Source organism: Daphnia magna, linkage group LG8 (assembly GCF_020631705.1).
Source record: "Daphnia magna isolate NIES linkage group LG8, ASM2063170v1.1, whole genome shotgun sequence".
NCBI classification, from domain to species: Eukaryota; Metazoa; Arthropoda; class Branchiopoda; order Diplostraca; family Daphniidae; genus Daphnia; species Daphnia magna.
The window spans coordinates 621,712-645,115 of NC_059189.1; the positions used below are offsets into that span (position 1 = coordinate 621,712).

The 23,404-nt window shown below is 44.2% G+C and overlaps 3 protein-coding genes across 7 annotated transcripts; 2 read left to right on the forward strand and 1 right to left on the reverse strand.

Annotated features, from left to right (window-relative positions):
* Positions 1-75: 75 nt before the first annotated feature.
* Positions 76-1,298, reverse strand: LOC116929828. Its single transcript, XM_032937193.2, has 4 exons — positions 1,160-1,298; positions 910-1,103; positions 450-839; positions 76-381 (listed from the first exon to the last, which is right to left on the reverse strand). The coding sequence occupies exons 1-4, from the start codon at positions 1,296-1,298 to the stop codon at positions 160-162; spliced, it is 945 nt and encodes a 314-aa protein (XP_032793084.2). The 3' UTR covers positions 76-159.
* LOC116929823 (DNA-binding protein D-ETS-3) lies at positions 1,250-19,936 on the forward strand. Of its 5 annotated transcripts, XM_032937178.2 has the most exons (13): positions 1,250-1,386; positions 1,992-2,152; positions 4,508-4,726; positions 6,354-6,840; positions 7,445-7,954; positions 8,023-8,594; positions 8,681-8,770; positions 13,175-13,225; positions 15,328-15,426; positions 16,792-16,839; positions 16,911-17,100; positions 18,179-18,387; positions 18,526-19,936. In XM_032937178.2, the coding sequence occupies exons 5-13, from the start codon at positions 7,473-7,475 to the stop codon at positions 18,717-18,719; spliced, it is 1,935 nt and encodes a 644-aa protein (XP_032793069.2). In that variant the 5' UTR covers positions 1,250-1,386; positions 1,992-2,152; positions 4,508-4,726; positions 6,354-6,840; positions 7,445-7,472; the 3' UTR covers positions 18,720-19,936. The 5 variants fall into 5 exon arrangements, with proteins under 5 accessions (XP_032793069.2, XP_032793070.2, XP_032793066.2 ...); XM_032937179.2 differs by lacking the exon at positions 6,354-6,840; XM_032937175.2 differs by lacking the exons at positions 4,508-4,726; positions 6,354-6,840.
* A 989-nt stretch (positions 19,937-20,925) lies between these two features.
* Positions 20,926-23,385, forward strand: LOC116929238 (NEDD8-activating enzyme E1 regulatory subunit). Its single transcript, XM_032936410.2, has 9 exons — positions 20,926-21,080; positions 21,142-21,306; positions 21,367-21,549; positions 21,613-21,959; positions 22,030-22,324; positions 22,404-22,609; positions 22,691-22,827; positions 22,888-23,011; positions 23,155-23,385. The coding sequence occupies exons 1-9, from the start codon at positions 21,010-21,012 to the stop codon at positions 23,265-23,267; spliced, it is 1,641 nt and encodes a 546-aa protein (XP_032792301.2). The 5' UTR covers positions 20,926-21,009; the 3' UTR covers positions 23,268-23,385.
* Positions 23,386-23,404: the final 19 nt, after the last annotated feature.

Consider the following 23,404-nt stretch of genomic DNA (forward strand, 5'->3'; position numbering starts at 1 on the left):
TTTTTTTTTTTTTGTCTATTCCAAAAAAATGTTTTATTTGAATATTGTCCGTAGGGGATGGAGAAAAAAAAGCCATTGAGAGAATATTCTTATTTTATGCTGTTATTTGTTACATAATTACAAACAAGCCTTGGTACATGGACAGGTGAGTTGGATGATTTAAGGCAGCGGTAAAATCGGTGGCCGGCGGCGGATATGGCTGCAGTCAATCCGACAACCGACGTCGACGGAAGAGCAAACGTCCCCTCCCGTACTGAGATAAAAGCCCCTGGTGCATGCGCCAGCGTCGATGGTCTCTTTGGCCTCCCACTCTGCGTCCGAGGCGGTGAAGTCAGCTGTGGAAAGGGAACACCAACTGGACGGTGGACCTGCTTTCCTTACCTGTCGTTCAAAAAATCGCAAAACGTCAACCGTAAAACACACAAACAAATGAAAAAGAGAAAGCATACCCATCCGTTGCTGAACGAGGCTTGACGGTTCTGACCGGCACTGCAAAAATCACGACGGAAGTCTTCGATAAACGAGTACAAACAAGTCAGGAGCGCACCTCCTGCTCGAGTTTTCAGCGTACCCAGACATCGCCAATTGCTCGTTGCCGAAGGTCTGATCCAGCCCGTGTAGCAAGAACGATCGCCTTCTCGGTGAGCCCTAACGAAACAGGCCACAGTTTCACCGATTTCCCATGGCAAAGGAGTCATTAATTTCGCTCCTGTGCCTTCACCACCAAAGCGGTCCACTTCGACCCCCTGGCCGGCGTTTTCCACCACCACCCTGTCCGTAGGTGCTACTCGATTGGGATCGTCGCCAGTTGTGGGATCCCAAACCGAGAAGAGCGCAACCTACGACAACACGTTTGCACGTTCTCAATTGCAATCGATTAGCACTGAAGTGAAGGAGAAACTGGTCCACCTTTTCTTGGTTCATGTCTTCGGTGAGCTGCTGGATGCCGAAGTAGCCGCAGCTCCAGCCGCAGACCATAAAGTAAGAGCCAGGCGTCGTTCTCTCCACCGTGACCTCGTTGTAGAACACGTCGATGCAATCGTCATCGGGGTGGAATCTGAGGTGAACCGATCGAGCCGCACAGCAAGAATAATAAGCCGACTCTAGAAACTTCAAAATGAAAACTAAATTCGGCAATTACGCAGTAGATTGGAATCACCGTTCGTGGAAGCCATGTTGACTGAAGGGGGAAAATCGTACGTGAACGGACGTGAACGAGACACACTATTTTTAGCACTCGATCTGACAGGTGTTGCTCCACGAAATTGGACGCAAGGTGCAACGCGCAGCGGTGCCATATGGTCAGCTTAAAACCAATGTTTTCAGGACTTTGGTGTGTGATCGTATTTTCGCGTTCACAGATGGCGCTCATCACCGATTTGGAAAGTAAGTACCGAACGGGACGATAAAGAGACTTTGACTACTCATAGATCGCCGTAATGAATTCTGTTGTTTATTGGTTCATTAGAGAATTAAGGAAATAAGATACATCGTCAAATTGATAACAGGATTTTACCGTTTCTAAGGGAAACCAGGCAATCACAGTGATTTTCTCTGAGAGAAGTTATCCGTTATGGGCTAAACGTATAATGTTTCCTTCTGTTTGCTGTCTTGTTTTCCAAACAAGTCACCGAAGGAAATAGATTAAAGTGTCACTTTCTGCACTACCGATCACAAGACGGTCCGAACGTGAAATGTTGATATTCATCGACACATTTCCTTGTTTGGACAGGAACAAGTTCTTTCCGATCCAACAGATTCAATCAACAGCACCTAGTGGACTGACAGTTTAACAGACAGGACAAGTGGAAACGAACGCGAAAAGAAAAATAAAGGATCGTTTATAAATCTTATTTTGTTCGACATAATCAATTGCCAGTCCTTTTTCTGACGAGTTAGAGCGAAAAATGCGTTTTCTTATTTTACGTGCATCATAAACGTGGATCGATTGCGCTACATTCTTTCCCTTTTTTGTTGTTGTTGTATCACAGGGAAACCGGTCTGTGGTGATTGCCAACCGTGGAAGCTGACCCTTGCTTGATTGCAGCCCCAGAGTCTCTCTGTGATTCAGCGATTTGTTAAACGCGTTGCATTCATCCGATTCGCACGCATCCAGTTCCTTAGTTCGTGGTATGGGACGTCGTGAATTTGGGTAAGTCGACTCTCACGTTATTTTTTTTCCTTCGTTTCCATCTTTGCCGCTGTTAAGGTCGATGATTGTAGGCTGTCCAATCGTCAATTAGCGCAGGAAAAACAAACTATTTTTCAGCTATTTCCGTCTTTAAATGATCAATTTTTGAACGTCCGATATTTTTTTTTCTTGTACTTCTTTGGCACACGTCAATCCATCGGCAAAATTGGAAAAAAAAAATTCGAATATATCAAAAGACTGTCTAAAAATCAAAATCGAAAATTTTGTTTGCGCCAGCATAATTCTTCCAACGAGCTAACAATAACATTTAGAAAGCGCGCTTATCGCTTTCTGGGAAAAGAGAGACGTCATCAATGTAGATGTAAAAAAGCCAAAGAGGGGAATAGGTTTCTCTATGGTAGTTGCTCTATATGCTATAAATCGAACACGACGGCGTCGGCGGGAGTTATTATCAGAAGGGAGAGAGTCGGATCCCCTTTCCCCGTCAGTGCCGAGAGTCTTTTTTTTTATGGTAGCAGCAGGAACCTCGACGCGCGCCAGGAAGTCGAGCCGGAAGCGACCGGATGAGATCGGAAGTACCGCGCGGCTCGTGTGCCAAGACTGATGCTTTCTCTCTTTTGCTTTTCTCTCTGCTGGCACTGACGCTACGAGCGACTACAACTGCGAACGTAGCGCTCATATATTTATAAATATAAATAAATAAATCTAGATAGATGGAAAGATAGAAATATATATATACGGCGGTATATGTGCATGTTAGATCGTAGAGCTACTGTAGATGTATTCATTTCTCTCAGTCTATGCGCATTGGCAGATGCAGAGGCTTTCCCATCTTCTATCAATTTCTCTTAGTCTCTTATGTGTATAACAGCATATACACTCCCTCTTCTCTCGCCCATCCTTCCTTCCTTCCTTTTTTTTTTTCCCAGTCATCCGGCTTCCGAGTCCTCCATCTTTTCCTTATAGTTCCTGGCATCCGATCCAATGCAGCAGCGTCAAAACGCGTGTATACTTTATAGGGCAAAGTTGCCATATGCGGGCAAGCTATCCCGTGTCCCGCAGCGGTGAATCCTCTTGGTCCATCCATCGTGCACGCAATTGTTTATCGCGATCGTTTTTCACTTTGGCAATCGAACGTGGCCTGCTTTTTTTGTTTGTTTAAGAGCTCGCCATCAGTTTTTCTGGTCCAAGGATTTATGCACAACCGTTCGTGGGTTAGGCCAGAGTTCCTTGAATTTCATTTTGGTGGGCTGCTGACGAGAATTGAAAGAAAAAGGCTATTGTAATAAATGCGAGAGATCAAAAAGGAGCGCACGTCATTGATACCACGTGCCATGCAATGAAAGAGAGCATTCAGCGCTGTGTCAATCAAAAATCCGGTAGCGAAGCGATGCGCCTCGCTTCTTCCGCCTGTCTGTTATCCGTTCAGCGCAACCAGTCACGCTCACGAAGCTATGCGTCTAGTCTTTTCTCCGTCTTCTATTTCAAGGAGCTTCCGATCGTCGAGCTAAATAGAGAAAGATGAAGCAAAAAGACGCGTCATTGGACGTGAAAGGCCATCAAAGTCTTATTTCCTCCTCTCTTTTCTTTATCTCTCTCTCTCTCTCGCTATCCATCGCATCTCTTTCGAACGTGTCGAATTGAAAGCAAACACCTCTTTATATTCGTTGGCGTCAATGAGAAGAATTCAAAATAATCAAGTGGCGCGTGCCGATTAGCATTGATAGAGTCGAGAGTGTAGCGGTAGTCTGACTAATCAGCATTTATGTTACTGTATCTATTTACTAGTTGATGTTGTAGTCACTCTCGAGTGTGTGAAGTAGGGGGAGGATGATGATCAATGGCGGGTGCGGCGAATCGGTCGGCCGCTCCGTGTTTTCCCATGACATCCACGCTAATGTTTGGTGTCCCCTCCGATCTACTCCTCCTCCTACACCCCATGCACATGAATCTCCAGTGACTGTCAAGTAGCCACACAACAACAACTCGGCATTCGTACAATAGAGAAACGAATAGAAAGTAGCCGAATAAGATGAGTTTCTAAGTGTCTTTCGGTGGCGAGGGGGGGGGTCGTGGAACGGGTTGTATAAGGCAGTCTTTAAAAATCTATACAGAAGAGAGTTGCACAAAAAGCCAGTAGGGGCAGTCGTCATTAGAAGGGAGCGGTTGCGGTTGCTGATACATCACCGACGCCAAGACAAGGAAGCACTCGAACGGGTCATCCCGTTGAAAGGCCGACATTTCCCCCTTTAGCTTACCAACCTGCCGTCATTTCAGTTTCCCCTGTTTGTTTGAATTTATCAGTGAGCTTACATCCCACATTTTTTTTTGTGTGTTTCATTTTTGATCCGAAAGTTTGACAGGAATGCCGCGTGGAGGGCTTGCACAGTCGACCGCAACCGTCCGATATTCGGGGTGGGGGAGAGGAAGAAAGAAGAGGACAAATGTGTGTATAGAAAGAGAGAATCCATTAGCGGGCAGCCGCCCAGCGTTAAAAGGGAACCTCCTTCTTCAGACGCCAACCGGCCAACAATGGATCCGGTGCGATGGGAGCAGACCTCAAACACCATGTTGGTACGTACCGTAGGTGCTTATGATTTCTCATATTATTGCGTGCCAGTTCGTCATTAAGTGTGTGTCGATATAAAAGGGGGGGGGGGGCGCGAAACAAAAAGGAGTGCTACGTCCTTTATGGTTAGGTACACATTGTCGCACTCTATATTCTTGCGACGTAAAGGGATGGCCGGCTCAGGAGGCACACACCATCATGTACATTGAGTATGTAGCTTACGTATAACTTAAATGGCTGCTGCGTTAAGAGTGAAACTTGCTAAAGCGCCAGGTCGTCGTGGCTGCACTATGTCGAGACAAGTGACCTCCGCTCAACGAGGTTGTCCGTGTTTTCCTAGGACGATTTCATTTCATTATTAAATGCAGCGTTTGCAATGTGTTTTCAAGCGGAATTTTTCCTGCCCGAAATGTAGACACTGTTCTGGTTTGTTTAGCGGGTAAGCATCAAAAGCGCGTGCCGTTCAATCAAACGATCATTAATCGTCGTGTTACTGGGCGGATCCCACCCAAAGCGTTTCGTTAACTTTTTTTCCCCTGTTATGATATTTTTCCTGGTTATTCGTCACTCCATATATCGTACGGCTTTTTCATTCAGTTCCCTTTTTTTTTCATTAAAACTTTGCCGCACTCTCTAGCAGCTCTTTTCTGCTTCGGGGTATATAGGAAAAATAAAAGGGAAGGGCAATCGGATGAAAGAGAAGAGGAACCTTGATGGATGATGACAACACCATTAATACCACTTACATAAGAAAAACAAGACGATGGAATCACGTCCCATGCGCAAAAAAAAATTGAACCGAAGAGTTTGCCGAAGCGAGGCCCCCAAAAACGAACGAGCGGAGATCCGACATGAATTTTCATTAATACGGAAACAAAAGACTTTCTTTCCTCCGTTCCGAATATGCCGAACGAGTTTATAGCGCAAGCGAAATTGTTGTAGGCTTGTCCAATGAGCAGCTTTTGCTGGAGAACATTCGCCAACCTCTTGGGCGAAAGAAGAAAAACAAACGGAACGAGGAGAGGCGAATGAGGAAATGGGTGGAGGCAAAAGTGGCATTAGGAGGAGGAGTTACCGTCGGCCGGCAGCGCAGATTGGAGCGCCGTTGCTGCTACTGAGGATGACGAAGGAAGAGCGGAGGGGGGACCTGCAAATGAAGTGCAATGGCCAAGAGAGGAGAGAAACAGATCTGGGGAAAAAGAGAGAAGAAGAAAAAAGATCCTTCGGAAAGGAAGATGAAGAGATAAAAATGTGAGAGAGAGAGAGAGAGAGAGAGAAAATCTGGGAAAGAGGAGGGGCCGGAGGAGGGAGTGTCGGTCGGAAGCCCGGAGCTGCAGCTAGGAATCCGGCGGTTCTCTCTTTGCCTTGTGTGTGTCTCTGGTCTGATGCGAAGTTTCCGTTCAAACTTCCGAGGCAAGTGGTCCCAGATAGATAGAAATAGACAACGATCCCGGCCTGCCGCCATCCGCAACCGGCTTCTTGTCGATTCACTCCGTTGCCCAGTGCTCAAGTCGTACCGTTCCGTGCACATTCTTTTTCAAGTGTTGCATAGTACGGACAACCCTTTATCAGCTGTCCTTGTTCTTCTTCGACGCTCGTTTCTCTTTTTTTTTTTCTTTTCTTTTGTTTCAGCACTTCCTTCTCGTCCGCCTCTTTGTCGTTCACCTCCTCGTTGAGGTGATCACGTTGAAATTGGCTGCCAGTGTTCCAATCCGTCCTAACAAGCTCCAACTTCCAAAGCATTTCAAAGTGCATCCGCAATTTAGAGGGGAAATGAAATCCGCCGTGTGCTGTTGAACTATCAACTTGCCTTTTGCCGTCTGTCGTGAAAGTGCTCGAATTTCAAAGTGCCCGCCCTTATAAGAAGCCGAGAAGAACCGTCTCGACAACTGTTCTTCCGGCCGCACGATCCGGTGAATCTCTGGCCAAGAGAGATCCGGTCCGCAGGAAACGGAAAGTGCCGTCCAAAAAGGCACCACCTTTTTTTTCTTTTTTCTTGATTTATTTTATTGTTGGGTGCGTGTACGCGTTCTGCCGAGGAACATTTGGCAGTCGGTCGATCTTCTCGCTAGACAACTAGATCATCGTTTATTTTTGGTCGGCCAATTTCTCTGCCCAGGTAAATAATATGCAACACATTCTTTTATTCGTCTATACGTTTTTCTTGTTTCCTTTTTTCTTTTAATTTGAGCATCTGAATTTGATTTTTAAGTGAAATGGACGGGCCATCGTTTTTCTTTTTAGTAGGTCGAGTCCTTTTTTATTTTGCGTTTGGTCTCCTCTGTTTATTGAAGGCCGGTTTTTAGTGCGGGATAAAAGAGTGCGTATTTTTATGTTTAAGGGAGTTGGCGTATGTTGAGTGAGAGTTCAGGGCTGGGGGTGGTGGTGAAAAGAGAGACGAAGGAGGTTGGGTAGATTGAACACGAACGACGTTTGTCAATTTCGGTTGCTTCCTGTCGCAAATGACAAGTTCCGGCGCTCCGCGGAAGCGCATCAACCTTGATCAAGCGCCCTCCCGCGCATGCATTTGCCCTTAAGCTTTTCGTATTACGTACGAATTTCTGTAATGTTGTTCTTCATTTTTCCTATTAGGCGAACAGCAAAATCAAGTCACTGCATTTACGCGTTCATTGCGTTTCATTTCTATACAATTTGAACGGATCCAATGATTGAATTTTCAATTCGTTTTCGCTTTTTTGTTTTGTGTTTTTTCTTTTTATTAGAAGAAACAAAAGAAACGAATTGACGGGAATGGATTTCAGCAGTGGCGGACCAGCCTCGACTGGAGGCGGTAAAAACTACAACGTAACAGCGAGTCTCCACCATCACCAGCAGATTCATCACGGAAGCGGCCACAATCACCCGTCGCATCACACGTCATCTCAACATGCGTTGCATCATCACAGCGGCGGCCATGTCAGCCCGCCGCACTCCCATCATCAGCTGGGACACCAATTGGTCGGCCAAGGTTCGTCTGCCCCGACCGCCACCGTCGTCAAATCGGAAGAAAGTGCGGCCAACAACAGCGACAACAACAACATGGCGACCTCCTCGACGACGATTGCCTCGCAACAGCAGCAAACGGCCGCCCAGCAACTGGCCACGGCCGGTTTCGGTGTCAGTGCAGCGGGAGTCAATCTTTCGGTCAATATCGGCGTTAACATCACCGGTGTCACACCCGAATCGGCCGCCGCTCCGTGGGCCACCGCCGCCGCCGCTGCCTACACATCCAGGTAAAGAGAAGGTGCTCTGTTTTGTTTTTTTGTTTCAATGTGAGTGTTCAATGTGCAAATGGTTTCAGATTCCCGACGTTCGCCAGTCCGACCACTTTAGAGCAATTGAAGCAAAGTATTGAGCAACAGGCGCAACAACATCATCAGCGCAATGGGGGGGGAGTCAAGAATTTTTTGGGAGGATCGGGTCATGGCGGACATCATCACCTGCCTGTACACTCGTCGGCTATTGGTTCTTCGGTGTCTTCCGGCTCTGTGGTGGCCTCGTCTGGCAATCATCACCACCACCACCATCATCAGACGTCTGGGACGCTGGGAGGAGGTCCGTCTCATCATCACCATTCTGTGCATCACCATCATCATCACCAAAACTATCACGCCGGAGTGGCTGTGACGGCCACAGCCGGCGGCCATCATCACAGCGTCGTCAATCCGGCCAGTTCGGCCACGTCTCACTTCGCCGCTGGATTCGCCGCAGCCGCAGTGGCCGCGGCGGCCGTCGGCTCCTTACAGCAACACGAATCCAACGTCGGCGGCCAGCAGAACGGTCTGTTGGCAACATCGACGACTTCCGCCAAACTCGCCGCTTCATCCGCTTTGGCCGGCGCTACTGGCAACGTTGAAAAACGCAACAATCAAAGTAAGTTGAAAGCAATCGCTAGTCGATTTCGGTCTGTAACTTCTGACATCTTTTTTCTTTTACAAAATATGTGTGTCACTATGAAGGAAGTAAAGCGGAGCAGTTGCAACAACAACAGCAGCAGCAACAACAACAATCGAGTCCTTCTCATCAATCGAGGACGTCGCCCGATTTCGGTAAGTGATTTATTTTGTTATAAGCTTTTTAGCACGCAACGTATATCCCTTGTGCGTTGTAGCTTATTTCGACTGGATCAGGGACAATCCTCAGCTCTTTATACTCGGAAAGTTAAAAAAGAAAAAAAAAAGAACAGTCGAAGCTACAATACGAAAAGGATAGAGTTCTTTTTTGGCACCGGAGGACTTGCTTTCCCCCCCACGCAAAAGCGGATAGGCAATGATGGCTAGGCGGAAGTGGTGGCTGATGGATATGCACACCATCTATCTTAGTGCGGACGGTCGATGAGCATTGGAACAACAACTAGTCGTCGACCACCCCTGACATGAAATGTGTCACTGATAGTTGCACGCTCAAAAAGACTCTGAACGAAGCGGTAGGCAGCCATTTTTTGTATCGGTTGCAAAAAAACAGCGTCGAGTTGAATTATTTCTATTGATTTTGCGCTGCTATGAGTTAGTGTTGTTTCGTAGTGGAACTGCAATTGTTGAAAGTTTTTCTTTTCTTAACCCCCCCCCCAAAAAAAAGAGCGTTTCCTTGGAAAATGGCATCGGCGAAATTTATGTTTATTGGCACATACATCCTGGTAGAAAACCGGTCACGTGACCTGCCTGCCTGATGGATTGCGCGCCTTCTCCTTTTTTTTTTTTCTGATTTTGTTTCTTGCCAATGAAAGGCTTGGGCGCTGCTGTAATAGTTGAAACGATGATTGAGGGGGCGCATACGGTGCATGTTGTTACATTATAAAATAAAATATATAAAAAAAGAGCCTATTGAAGCAGGAAGGGGGGAGGGGGTGCGACTATATCGCGCAAAGTCATCCGAGCAAATCGAGTCGAGCGCGTGCGTCGTCATTTTTCGAATGAAAAGAAAAAGAGAGACTTGGAACATGACACAAAAAAAAAAGCGCAATGTGATCCAGCCTTTCCCACCACCGACGCCCTTTACTCGTTCAAACGCGCACCCTCCCCCGATTGTCCCGGACTGACATGTTTTTTGTTGTTGTTGTTGTTGCGTATGCTCCCCTTTTAAAAAAAAAGAACTTTTGAATTTCCTCGTTCTCTAGTCTACAATTCAAACTGATTAACACCCGTTTGTTGGTTTTCATTATCACGTCACGAGTGAGATGGTATGACGTGCGCGTGTCCTATTGTCGTCCAGGGAAACGAGATGTTGCCCCCGCGTTACGGACATTTTTTTTTAAACCGTAAATTCTCTTTTCAAACGGGTTAACTCAATTTCGGTTATGCGGTTGCACTAAATGATCCATGTCGGTCAGTTTGATTTAACATAATCTTGTGATTAGACGTCAGGGATTAAAGGGTGGTAAGTTAGTTTCCCCCCCAAAAAAGACGTTTGACAAGTGCTAATTACTGATGAACACGACTGGCTAGTACACACGCAGAGTAGTTATTCATAAATCACGCATCAATAACAAAAACAGGAAAAAAAACAAAATTGAAATAGGAAGAACACACACACAAAAAAAACGCGGCTGAGGGTTGGGAGCGATGAGGCTGGGTTATCGTGTCACGCATTGTTGACTAGTGTGTGTGTACGATATGCCGTGCAGTCTTAATCGTCACTGTTTATAATAGCTGTATAGCAAGTAGTAGTACTGTTGTTGTTGTTGTAATAGAAAAGCTTTGGCTGGCCATTTGATTTCCCTATTTTCCCAGCCATATCTCTCCGCCCTCTTCTTGCGCCCTAACACAAAGTAAAAAATAATAAAATAAAAAAGGAATGAAATAAAAATAGGCAAGAAGAATGGGGGGATGAGTAGAGTGGGAGGGTGTGTTTGATGTGGGAAAGTTTGGATTAGGCCGGCCATCCCAGTACTGTACTGTACAACACTGTGTAAAAAAAGAAAGAGAAGTCAGTACAGGACAATAGGGACGAGTAAAGGGAACATGACAGAGGAGCCGTGAACCGTGAAAAATGGCGCCATTCACGATGTCCCCTCTTCAATTCACGGACTCACTCTCCCATGTCCTTATCGCCCTCCCTCGCTCAATTTATGCAATCTTCCACTAGATGAACTCGTCTCTTTTTCTCTATTTACGGATCGATCTAAATCAACTTCATCCCTAGTGACATCTCCATACAATCGCACATAATGGTCCTATTATCAACCCATCATTGTTCAGCTATTCGAATATAACCGTCGAATATATCATTAAGAAGGCTCTTATCGGTCGGTAACGAGCCTTCTTTCTTTTAATTCAATCAACATAAATAGTGTCTAAATAAAGACAGAGAAAAGAGTCAGAGCTAAAGATGCGAAAACATCTCGTATACGTCACGAATTTCCATTGTCGTGACATCGAAACGAACCGACCAAGGATTACAAAAATAAAAAAAGTCTCAGATAAAGTGATGTTCCTATCTATTTAGCCGCCTTCCCGTGTACATGGCCAATCTTTTGTATATAGCAAGAAGATAATGTAGATCATCCTTTGGCTTCAACTAATGTAGCATATGTATTTACCCGAGTCCCCTCGTAATGCCATTCACCGATCCAGCCAAGCGATTGCATTCAGCTCGATTAAACCCTCGCTTGTAATGCATTAAAGGAGCACGTGCCTCTCCGTTCAAAAGGCCAGTCTCCTTTAAAGAGTCACTCACCATCAGCCATCGCAAGACTCTGCGTTAAATGCAATAAAAACAACTACGCGTTTTCGAAATACATTTAGTCTAGCGTCGCACATTGACCGGCACGTACCGTCGCAAGAAAAGAAAAAAGGGGGGGGGGACAAGAACGCCCGTACTAGAGTCAAATGATTTTAACGACTTGTGCGCGCATATTGTCCACGTCACTAGCCGTCGACCTCCTGGCCCGCCCTGACGAGCGTATTGTTCCTCCCCACTTACGGGTAGGGCGCTTCGACCCCTCTGACTGTGTCTTTTTCACTGAACTGTACAATTCGAAAAAGAAAAAAAAAAGGACAGCGCGTCCCGTGCGTGCTGGTTGACAGGGGTCGTACAATATCCACGTCGGGGTATATAGAGTGTGGGAACTCCTCCTCTCCAGTTGTAATATCGCACGCGCCAAACTATTATTCCCGAAAGTGACTTGCGACTTGCGACCTGAACCGCCACCCTTGGCTCACAGACCACCCGCTGATCCTGTTGGTAGATGCATTACACATCTATTGTGTATAGACTTTTAGCGCATGTATATTTAACTTCGATGCTAACTCTTCCTAACGTTTGGGTGGAAGTGGTATAGCCTTGGGGCTATTTATGAAAAGCCCTTTTTTTTGGAGGGGGGGGGGGGTATTTTTAAAATTTAATTTTTCAAAGAAAAAAATTGAACGGCTATTGAAATTCCCGCTCGTGTCCCGCAGAATTCCCCCCCTCAACACGTCCGTTCTTGGAAGTAAAAAAAAAATATCCGCAAATCAACAAAAGTGAGGGGGAGGTGAATACGGCCAATAGTTGGGTGGGTGTGTGGTTTTGCGTCGCGACGCTCCCTGAACGCGCACGGCGATTGGCCGTTGACGGCAAAAGGGAAACTCCTCCCTCTTCTTTCCCCTCGGTAAGGAGCCGCGCGATGGGCGTCAACAAAAGTAGGTGAGGATCGCGCAGGAGCATAGCCCCTTTTTCTTTCTTTTTTTTTTTTTTATTATTTGGCTAGGCCATCATGACGACGGGCAAAAGGCTAAAGTGTTGACTTGCTTTGGTTGCCGCTACGTCCGCGTGGTGGGGATATATGGTGTCAAGGGACGACGGAAACGTGTCATCGTCGTTTCATCCCCTTCCTGTGATGTTCACGTCCCGTCGATAGATTCAGATCCGAGATGAGAGCGTGAAGTTCACTTCCTGCACACTAGCCGAGTCTTCTATTCCGCCGCCAGTTCCGCTTTTTTGCATCTCTTTCACTTGCGTTCCCCGTATCATCACTTTCTTTTTTTTCTTTTTGTTTAAATTCTATTTTTAGTCTTTTGATTTGGCTTTTCGAAAGAAAGAAAAGTTGTGATTCTTTCGCCATCTTGCGACGTGACTTTATCTTGTGCTGTCCCACTTTATTATTTTTTTCAAACGTGAATTATTCATACGACGTTAAAGACCACGTTGTAAAGAAGAGACAAAGTGAACTGAAAAAGAAGTGTCGATCTCAAAGTTGAAACCGTTTCCTTTGCTCTATTGTTTTTTCATCGTTGAAGCGCACGACGATTCTTTCCGTCATCTGTTTTGTTTTGGAAATGCTGGACGTGAAACCGTTCAGTGGCAGCGAAGATCAAGTTGGCAGGCCAGCACCCATAACCAATTTCCCGATGTTGCTCACTAGCGGTACTGCACTAGTCTAATTGTTTGATTATTTGCATTTTTTCCCCTTCAAACTGTTTACATCTACCACTCAAAGGCTTTGACTAACTCTCTGTTTTGTTCTCTTTAAACAGAATCGAATTACAAGTCGGCCTGGACTTCACCCACCGCTTCACAGGCATCCGGTAAGTCGTTTAGACCTAGATTTCTCGTTCAAACTATATAGTCAACTTATGAAAGCCATTTACTGGCGTGGGCCGTAATAGTTAAGAAAGCTGCTCACCCCTAAACCTCGTCAAAACATCAAACACCTACTATAGATACGCCCATATACAGTGGCGTTAATTCCATGATTCGTAGACGCAAATATGGCCACGACGCCTTGTTAACAGAGTGGCGAAAGCCACCTGGAATGGTGGGTGCAAAGATCAAAGATCACAAAAGCGTCTATGTCGTTGATTGAGACGACCAGAGAGCTGTGTCCCTTGCGTGTGTGTGTGTGTTTTGCGTATAAAGACACTGAAGGTCGGATGCCCTTTCGCTGCCGACACAAAGAGACCGGCCAGCGGCGCTTTACATATTAGAACGCAGCTCGGCGTTGGTGGTCGAAAGAGGGTGGCCCGGCCAGTGTGTAGGGCCGTCTGGATATTGGCAAAGGCAACAAGAGGATTGGGAAGTGAGAGAGGTTGATTCGAATCAAGGCAGCGTCCGCCAGTTTGAAGTGAACGAGAGGTCGCAATCAAGAGAGAGAGACGAGAAACGTATATTCCATCCCCCTCTTCGTCACTCGATCGACAGTCCCTTCTTGTTCGTCTTCGTCCATGACGCAAATATTTGTTTTAACCTGAGGCCAGTAGAGCAAGCGTCGGGGTCCAACGAGATCACACAAGGGGGACTAGTCTCTCTCTCTCGTAGTTATACAATTGTCCTGTCACTCACGCCAGACGTCCGACGTCGCTATATCTCATTTGATTTTTTTGTTTTTTTTTTTGTTTCTTTCTTCTTAAATTTTGGCTTTCATTATTTAATCAATTACAAATGTGAGGATTGGTTAAAAGGTTTTTTCTTTTTTTATTTTTGGTCAAGACAGGGAATAGAGTTACATGTATTGGGTCATGAATGCGACCAACTAGACAGTAAGCCGACGAATGGATCGTGATTGATGATGTCTGCCAGGCCTAGGAATCACTGAAGGAGAAACCGATCAGTTTCATATTGAAAAAAAAAGGTGAATTGATTGATGACGCAAAGCACTTGTAGATTTCCAAAAACAAATGGAAGCGTCTTGATAACGAAATCGATTGAAGGCCAATTGAATTTTGGCTTATTATCGTACCTTTTCAATGGGCAAACAATCACAGTTCAATTCCAAGGACAAAATAAAAAAAATTCAATTGTGATTCATGGCCTAGGGGTATAGTAAACTTCATCGGGAGTCCAGTTCCGGCTATTTCATGTGCTTCCATAGTACGTCATGTGTTTTGTTGGTTTTCTTCTTTCTTTTTTTCGTTTTCATATAGTCATAACGTAAATGAATCTGGCCGATAAAAATCGGAATCGCCACAGGGAGGGAAGCGGCCATAGCTGAAGGGGAAGAAAATAGAATTTTGAGCAACACCAACAACAACAATAAAAAAGAAAAAGAAACAGAAACAGACACAGCAATTTGATTCGAGAGCGCGCCGGATCGCGCGTTATATAGTCATGTGACATATGGATATTTATGTAGCAATTGGGTTTGTGCTGCTGGCTTGGCGCTTTTATTTGTTTAGCCTTCCCACTCGATCGTCCCTTTTTCTTTTTTTGTCCTTTCTTTTCTCTGCTGTTATCTTGTTTTGATTTTTATAGGGAAAGAGCGCCAGTTTTCATTCAAGTTCTATAACAAAGTTGATGCCAAAAATCATTTTCCCAGTTGGGATTCTGCAGCTATTTTATCAATAGAGTTGAAAACATATGGAGAGGCCAACCAATTTCATTTTTTTGTTGGTTCCATCAGTTCCATCAGTTCCATCGTCTACAGTAAATCAATGGCGAGTCAGAGGGGGGAGAGAATTGTTGGCTCATAAATGCCGAATGATTTGAGCCAGCAGGACCCGATCGAATCGAATTTCACGCTCTCTCTGTGCAGGTTATTTAGTTACATTTATAGCCAACATTTTCGTCATTCCCTCAAACGGAATGGAAAATAAATTGGCCTAAACGGTTTTCAATGATTGACTGGCGCGTCACACGATCAAGTTGTTTGACTAATGGAGTGCCGTATTTTTCCCCCTCTTGACTGAAACAGGTTATGGATCTCACAATACGTCGTCATCGACAGCGCTCACAGTGGTGGCCAAGACGACGTCCAGCACGTCCACCGACAGCCAACACCTGCGTCAGTCAGGTAAACAAAAAACAATTGTAGATTTTGTCCCGAAAAACTGGTCGGGCTTCTTCCATTTTCCGACGGACCGCACGGCTTTGAATAGTTTTTGTGTAATCTATTCGGACTGCTCGGCCAACGAATGGCCAGGCCGTCCGATTTGTTTGCCTATTTGGACTGCTTGCCCTCCCTCATCTAATATAGACTCTCTTTCTCCCCACCCTCGTTGTCACCCAGTCACGACGGCGACGGCAAACAAACGCGAACAATTGGACATCGCAACGGGGTCCGTTTCGCTGTCTTTATTTATTCGCTTCTATAGGAAAACTATGAAATCCGCAATCGCTTGAAGGTCTTGAATCAATGGTCTTTATTTTTAGGGAGAGATTTAAAAAAAAAAAATCATTTGCAACTCAAATTTGAAAAGTCTGTTCACGAAGCAGATAACATCTGTTTGTTTTGTTTTTTTTCACTAGGGATAACGAAAGAGTTTCAAAATCAGCGGGTGGCGTGAACTGGCAGAATCGATGGGCGGGTTGAAATTAGCGCTAATCAGAGGGACGATTACATAGTCGAGGGGTTCCTTTTTTTATTTTTTTTACCCCTCCAACTTTGTAGTTCTGCAGTTTTCCTGTAGGTTAGTCCGCCACGGCTCAACAAACAAAAAAAATGAAAGGAACGAGAGAATATGACAATAGTTGCCGTGTAAAAAAAAAAAAAAGAAAAGATGAAAAAAAAAGATCAAAAGAAATTGGCTGCTGGACTTGGTTGATTGGCTAATCAGAGACTGTCGATGATTTCTCGTTCGGGAAACAACATCGAAATCACCCGATATAAACATCTGTACTTGACTATAATGTCCCCTTTATCCTTGGGTAGGATAAAACCTTTATCTCACTTGGCGAATGAACCGAAGGGGGTCACAACATGTAATTCCCCCCCTGCTTTTTCCAACTCGTTGTCGCAAATCGAGCGGCAGCAATGAGGGCCAGCAAAATGAGTGAGCGCTTTTGATTGCGAAAAGGGTGTCGCTAATGAGGCGAGATGAGCAATAATGCCGGGAAAGACCCCCGCTCTCGTTTCTATCGACGGAGAAGCCATTTCGTCATCATCTCATCAACAATCAATTTTACTCCCCCCTTTCCCGTCCAATCAAAAAAAAGAAAAAAGGAACACGGCCTAATAACAACCTCGAGTATTGACCTCTGCCATCTTATGCACTCGAGCTCAATCACTTGTGGAACAATGTCTTCAAATGAACATCTCGATCGTCATCTGTTATCTCTTCTTTCCATTTCCATCAATCAACTCCTTCCTTTTTGTTTTTTAAAACATCCGCATGGAACATCAATCAATTGAACGTTTTATTTATTTGTTCGTGTGCAGATCCGTATCAAATGTTTGGTGCCACCAGTAGCAGATTGGCCAGTTCAGGTAATGGATGGAAGGAGTTTTTTGTTTTTAAGACAACAGACCAAATCTAAGACAAACATTATGACGGATAGGTTCCGGCCAGATCCAGCTGTGGCAGTTTTTGCTGGAGTTACTGTCCGACTCGTCGAACGCGGCCTGCATCACCTGGGAAGGCACAAATGGCGAGTTCAAACTGACCGATCCCGACGAAGTGGCCAGACGTTGGGGTGAACGGAAATCCAAACCCAACATGAACTACGACAAACTTAGCCGCGCTTTACGGTATGTATACAATGTCTTATCCATACGATCCCCCCTTCCCATGCCTATCCATCAATATGTACACACAGACGGATGCTATAGGTTGGACTAATATGCAACTGTCATCCATCATATTCCAGGCTCCCTAAAGAATAGAAAAAAGGAAGGGGTAATCCTCATTCGGTATGCAAAAAATAAAAAAAAAATAGTTGTGATGATAGAGGAGGATTGTAGATGATCCTAATCTTTCCATACGTAAAGTAGCTTTACAAATATCTGGCTTACAATGACGGGCGATCACGGCGGGCATTATTGTACGTATATTGATGGGAAGAGCGAAGGGAATAGTGCGCACTACATGTAGGAATCGATAGATGAAATGCAAGCCCATGACAATAGGACTGAATCAGCTTCGTCGACAGAAAGGTCAACACAGACAGCACCGGATTGAAGGAGGGGGGAGACACGCGTTGGGTGAAGCAATAAAGAATCACAACATGCGCATCGAACTTGATAAATAAAAAAGCGTAACATCTTTCTTTTTCGATCAGTACATACCCAAATACAGAGAGAGAACGGCAATATTGCGTCCGTATACAATATAATCCCAATCATATTTTGTGAATCATGTTCATGCCGTCCTGCATCGAAATCTGGTCTGGATAGAGGAGGAGATGATGTTTTGACAGGGGTGACGCTATGCCAACCGTTGCCGTATTCTTATGGAGAAAGTTTTGAAACGTTCGGCAGAAAACGATGAAGAGTAGCTTTGATGTTTTTAAATGGCTATGGGAGGACTGCGGTGCTCTAACGAGCGCGGACGAAACGAATCGTCTCTTAACAAACCCAACGCGCTTCATTATACTGTCGATCGTGGCCTATTAAAAAGCTTCTAATGGCACAACTGTCGTCTTTCTAGGCGGCTGGGCACTACGAGATGGAATAGCTCATCTAATTGGAGCACATTTCTTCTTCCATCAAGTCTTATTAGACTTTTTATTTTTGTGTGTGTGAATGTTTTATAGTTATTCGCTAGTTAGTAGGCTAAGCATCCAATCTATTCTTCCTCCTTTTCACTATTCAACTAATGTTTGTAAAGGTATTACTACGACAAGAACATCATGAGCAAAGTGCACGGCAAACGCTATGCATACAAGTTCGATTTCCAAGGTCTGGCGGCAGCCACACAGCCGACGCCCACCGATCCGGCCTATAAATACCAATCGGACTTGTTCATGACGTCTTACCATGCCGCCGGATCCAAGTTCAATCTGGTCGGAGCTCATTCAGCCATGAGCTCGTCCCCAGGTATGAAAACAAATCAAAATTATTTATTTCGAAACAAACAAAAAATGAACTTCTACGTTTGGCTTGGATGGAATATTTGAATCTCAAAAATAATGTTTTGTTTTTTTCCCCACTATTTATTTATTTTTGTTCCCATAGACGTGTGTTTTAACGTTGGGGCCATCTTTCCACCACCGTCGCCCTACTGGTCAACTAACCCCGGCGGCAATCTCAGCGCCGCTAACCTCTATTCCAATATGCCCATGAGCGCCGGCCACGCCCTGCAGCACCACCATCACCACCATCCGGGTCACGTCACTTCTCATCTCGGCTCCTATCCGCACTACGCTTGAAAGAAATAAGATTAAAAAAAAACGGTTCCAGGGCAAAAAAAAAATAAAAAATAAACGAACTTGCATTTTTCACCTCTTTACATTCCTCGTCGGCCCTGTTGTCACATTTCGATGTTACATTTTCTGGTGGTGATGACGCTATTCTATTCGTTTCAATTGGTGTGATTGACTGAAGTCTGGTGTATTTATATGTTAAAACGGTGCATTTTTGGAGATCTGAATCGAATATTTTCACTAGCTGTCACTCTTTGTGTGCGTACATGCGTGTGTACATAGTCAATGGCGATTCCGAATTTGATGCCAACATGTTAGGCCTGTACCTTTTTCTTCTCCCTGTTGGTTGGAAGCCGCTGCTTTCGATTTCTGTACGTTTCCTCCCCCCCGCTGTAAGGTTCGTCCTTGCCAGTGTAAATAGTTTGATCTCGACCTCATCGGTTCCCGACGGTTTTAACTTTGTTGATATACAATTCATGGTAAGACGCGCCGTAAAAGGATGTAATTGTTTTCACGTTCCAACTCTTTGAATTTAGTTCCCAAAGGAAGCCATTTGCGTCAGTAGCTGTGAAATATCCTTGCAAGTGTTTAAGACGATTGTGACTGAATCCATAAAACGATGTATTAATTATTTAAAAAACAAACAAAAAAACTAGTCGTAATGTTATCGGAAAACGTGAATATCTATTTAGGCCTATACCCCCGTACAACTTGTTTTATATTTTGCGATTCACGGAAGGATGATAATTGATATGAATTTCTGTATGTAACTCATTCGTTTTTGTGTGTACATCTGCAATGTTTTTGTTTTATCCCCAGTCGTTCTTAAATATTTAGAGGGACCAGGAAGTTCGTTCCAATTTCCGAATCGGTTCCTTCACTATCTCTCTATCCCTCTGACTGTACTCTACGATCGTGACCACTCCCTTGATTAATCTAGTCCCAATTTTTGTTTCGTCACGTCTTATATAAACCATTTCCAAAATGTGTCCCTTTTGTCATGTAACCGAAAGACATTAAAGCCCATCCCACCCCCCGCCCCCCTGTTTGTTTTTCATTGAATTCTCTGCGTGGCTAGTCACATTTTCGTAGTAGAATTTTTCAGTAATACGTTTCTCATCTACTCCCCCTTCTATTTAATTTCATTTTGGTTTTCTAGCCTGATACGTTATTATTAATATTATTATGTAATCAAGGCGATTTATTACACTACACACACAAGACAACCTAAAAAATGTAGTTCGTCCTGTACGCGGACACGGGGTAGGACGGTAAGAAAAAACCGCCTAGATGACTCGCTGATCGGTCGATTATGCAGGCACAATGGCCAAGGAATGAGAGCTGAGCTTAAGCTAGCAGTGCTCTGTTGCATTAAGTAACTTGATCCGTACTATCGTAACATAAATAGTTGTAAACTTCATGACCCGTGTAAAAGCGACCCGAGCCGCTGACAAGAAGTTAAACAGTAGTAGGAGCACAACGACATCTTGGGATCCTTTTTTTTTTGGTAGGTTGCTCGTGGAGACTCGGCTTGTTCGTTCCATCTCGTTGAGTTTAGACCACCCCTCCCTCATGATCGTCTTCTTTCCCCCTTTTTAGACATCAAAGTCTTTTATATTATGGGGGAAAAAAAAAGGCACACCATACACCTCGCCCCCTTCTCATTCTCGGCGTGAACCCTTACTCCGCCTCCCTCTTTTTTTCTATTTACAGTCGACTGCTACCGAATGTTAACATATGCCTGAAATTTCATGGCATAAAAAAGATGGGGCCCATCACGAAGTCTAAGGCAGGCTATTACTGCCGATACTGATATAAAGAATCCTTTTCTAAACGATGGAACGACGATAGAAATTTTTGTATTGGACATCGGCACGCGTGCAATCGATTGTTCTCTGCCAAACACTTTTCTTGCCCTTGCTGCGATTTCGAAAGACTAAGTCGAAGGAGCAAAAAAAGGAGCTTTATGGTAACGTGGCAACATAAAGTCAATGCACAAGAAATACAATAATTATGGCTTGTGGGCTTCTCTCTAAGGAAGTCGATCGATACAAGTCAATTGATTAGATACTTTTGGTTTTCTTTCTTTATTCGTTTTTTAAAGGGACAATTTTCCCTCCCTCAAGGTTTATAGTATGCCTAAGAGATGTCGCTAGATCACGAGTCATGATTGTGCGTTAATATGGCTATTGCTAGATGGCGTTGACCGTGGCAAAAACAATTCATAAAGATTCATTTCATTTTTTGCCTGATTGGGCGCGTAAGAGGTTTGCTAGAGGACCGGAAGCACCGAAGCATGGCTTCCCCATCACCCAAGTCACCGGGCCAAATATCAGACAAAAGTAAAAAATATGACCGGCAATTAAGGTATAATTTTGGAATTGACGTTTTGTGGGACGAACACATTTTTTATTTGTCTCATTGTCAGGCTTTGGGGGGACCATGGCCAAACTGCATTGGAGAGTGCAAATGTGTGTTTAATTAACGCAACCGCAACAGGGACGGAAATTTTAAAATCTCTTGTCTTGCCTGGAATTGGTTCTTTTACGATAGTAGATGGAGCTTTAGTTACTGGTGAAGATGCAGGGAACAAGTAAACCTTTTTGAGAAACACTATTTTTGTCACACACTAGCTGATATCCCTTTCCTGCAGTTTTTTTCTCGATCATTCAAAAATTGGGAAGCCTCGTGCCCATGTGGCAACTCAGTTATTGATGGAGCTCAACTCAGATGTAAAAGGCGACTACATAGAGGAAACCTGTGATCAACTTTTATCGAATAATCCAGATTTTTTTTGTTCCTTCTCAGTCGTGATTGCCACAGGCCTCACCGAAAAGTATGTATAACACATCATATTTATGAGTAAGAAATTTCTTAAACATTGCTTCATTTTTCACAGGTCGTTGCATTCATTGTCGTCTAATTTGTGGCAAAACAATGTGCCACTTGTCGTATCTGTATCCTATGGGTTCATTGGCTCCATTCGTCTTCAAGTCAGCGAACTCTGCATCATTGAATCCCATCCAGATAATTTGCTGGAAGACCTAAGACTTGACAAGCCATTTCCTGGGTTGAAAGAATTTATGGACACAATCAAGCTACCAGAAATGAATCACAAGCAATTCAGTCACACACCTTATTTGGTGTTATTGTACAAAGCATTAGAAATTTGGAATGATAGGTATGGACCTAATCCACCATCAAATTATAAAGAAAAAGAGATTCTCAGAAATATTATTAAAAATGGTTAGTAAAATAGAAAATACTAAGCTTCCTTCTCTGTGCGTTGAATCAGTGAACTTTATGTTGATTTCAGAACTAGGATATGGTATCGTCGAAGAAGAAGACAGCAATTCGGGTGACGAGGAAAACGTGGCCGAAGCCATTAAAGCGGTCAACACAGCTCTAACGAAAACCCAAGTTCCATCTAACGTGCAAAAGATCTTGAATGACGACCAGTGTATTCGCCTCAAAGAAAAAAATTCCTTCTGGATTATTGCTCGCGCCGTGAAAGAATTTGTTGAAAAGGAAGGAAACGGAGTACTTCCTCTACGCGGCTCTCTTCCCGACATGACCTCAGATTCGCAACGCTACATTGCTCTGCAGAATGTGTAAGAACGCAGTTCATAAAGACTAAAAGAAAGTAAAAACGCAGTCTTTTCATGCCCATGACATTAATAATGGCTTTAGATATCGTGAGCAAGCATCTAAAGATGCTGAGCACGTGTGGCGTCACGTACAAACTATATTGAAGGAACGAGGTTGGGCTGGTGAATCAGTGATCGAGAATGACGTCAAACTCTTTTGCAGACATTCATCTGAATTACGAATGATACGAGGCAGTTGCTTGGCGGAAGAATTGGATGGCAAACAACTTCCTCCAGATGTAGATATCAGTAAGTGTTAGATAGATCACGTGTTAGATAGATCACGTCAGTTTCCTGTTAACTGTAAAATCGATATTTTGTTTAAAACAGACCAGCAGTTGGAGGAACCAGACAGCCCATGGCTTCACTATCTTCTGTTGAGAGCTGTGAACAAATTTCATACAGAAAATGGATCATTTCCTGGTTATTATGACGACAATGTCGAGACTGATATAGCTAAATTAAAGGTGAGGGATATTTGTGATAATGTTTGCGTCGACTTTATTGATCACGATTCGGCAATTCAGGGCTGTTTCTCTCGTCTTCTAAACGATTTGGGTTGCCAAGGCGGTAGTCTTTCCAAAGACGACAATCTTCATGAAATGTGTCGCTACGGTGCGGCCGAATTGCATGCCGTTGCGGCTTTTATTGGTAAGTCGCTTGTCAGACCCAAATACCAGCAATCGTCGTTTTCGATGCCCTTTGCCTTTTTTTGTTCAGGAAGCCGCAGGCGCTTCTCGTTTAACTTTTTGATGTCTTAACATTCTGTTATGTGTTATCGTGGTATTTTTCAGGTGGGTGTGCCGCCCAAGAAGTCATCAAGCTCATCACGAAGCAGTACGTTCCGCTGGATAACACTTTTATTTTCAACTCTGTAACTAGCACCACGGCAACGCTACGCTTATAAAAAGGAAAGCCTAAACCATCAACAAAAAGAAAGCGGGGAAAAAGAAATGTATGCCCCGTTTTTTTCTCTCTCTCTCCTTAATTACCAATAAATGGCCATGAGGATGTTCAGTAACCAATATCTCTGACTCTTGCCAT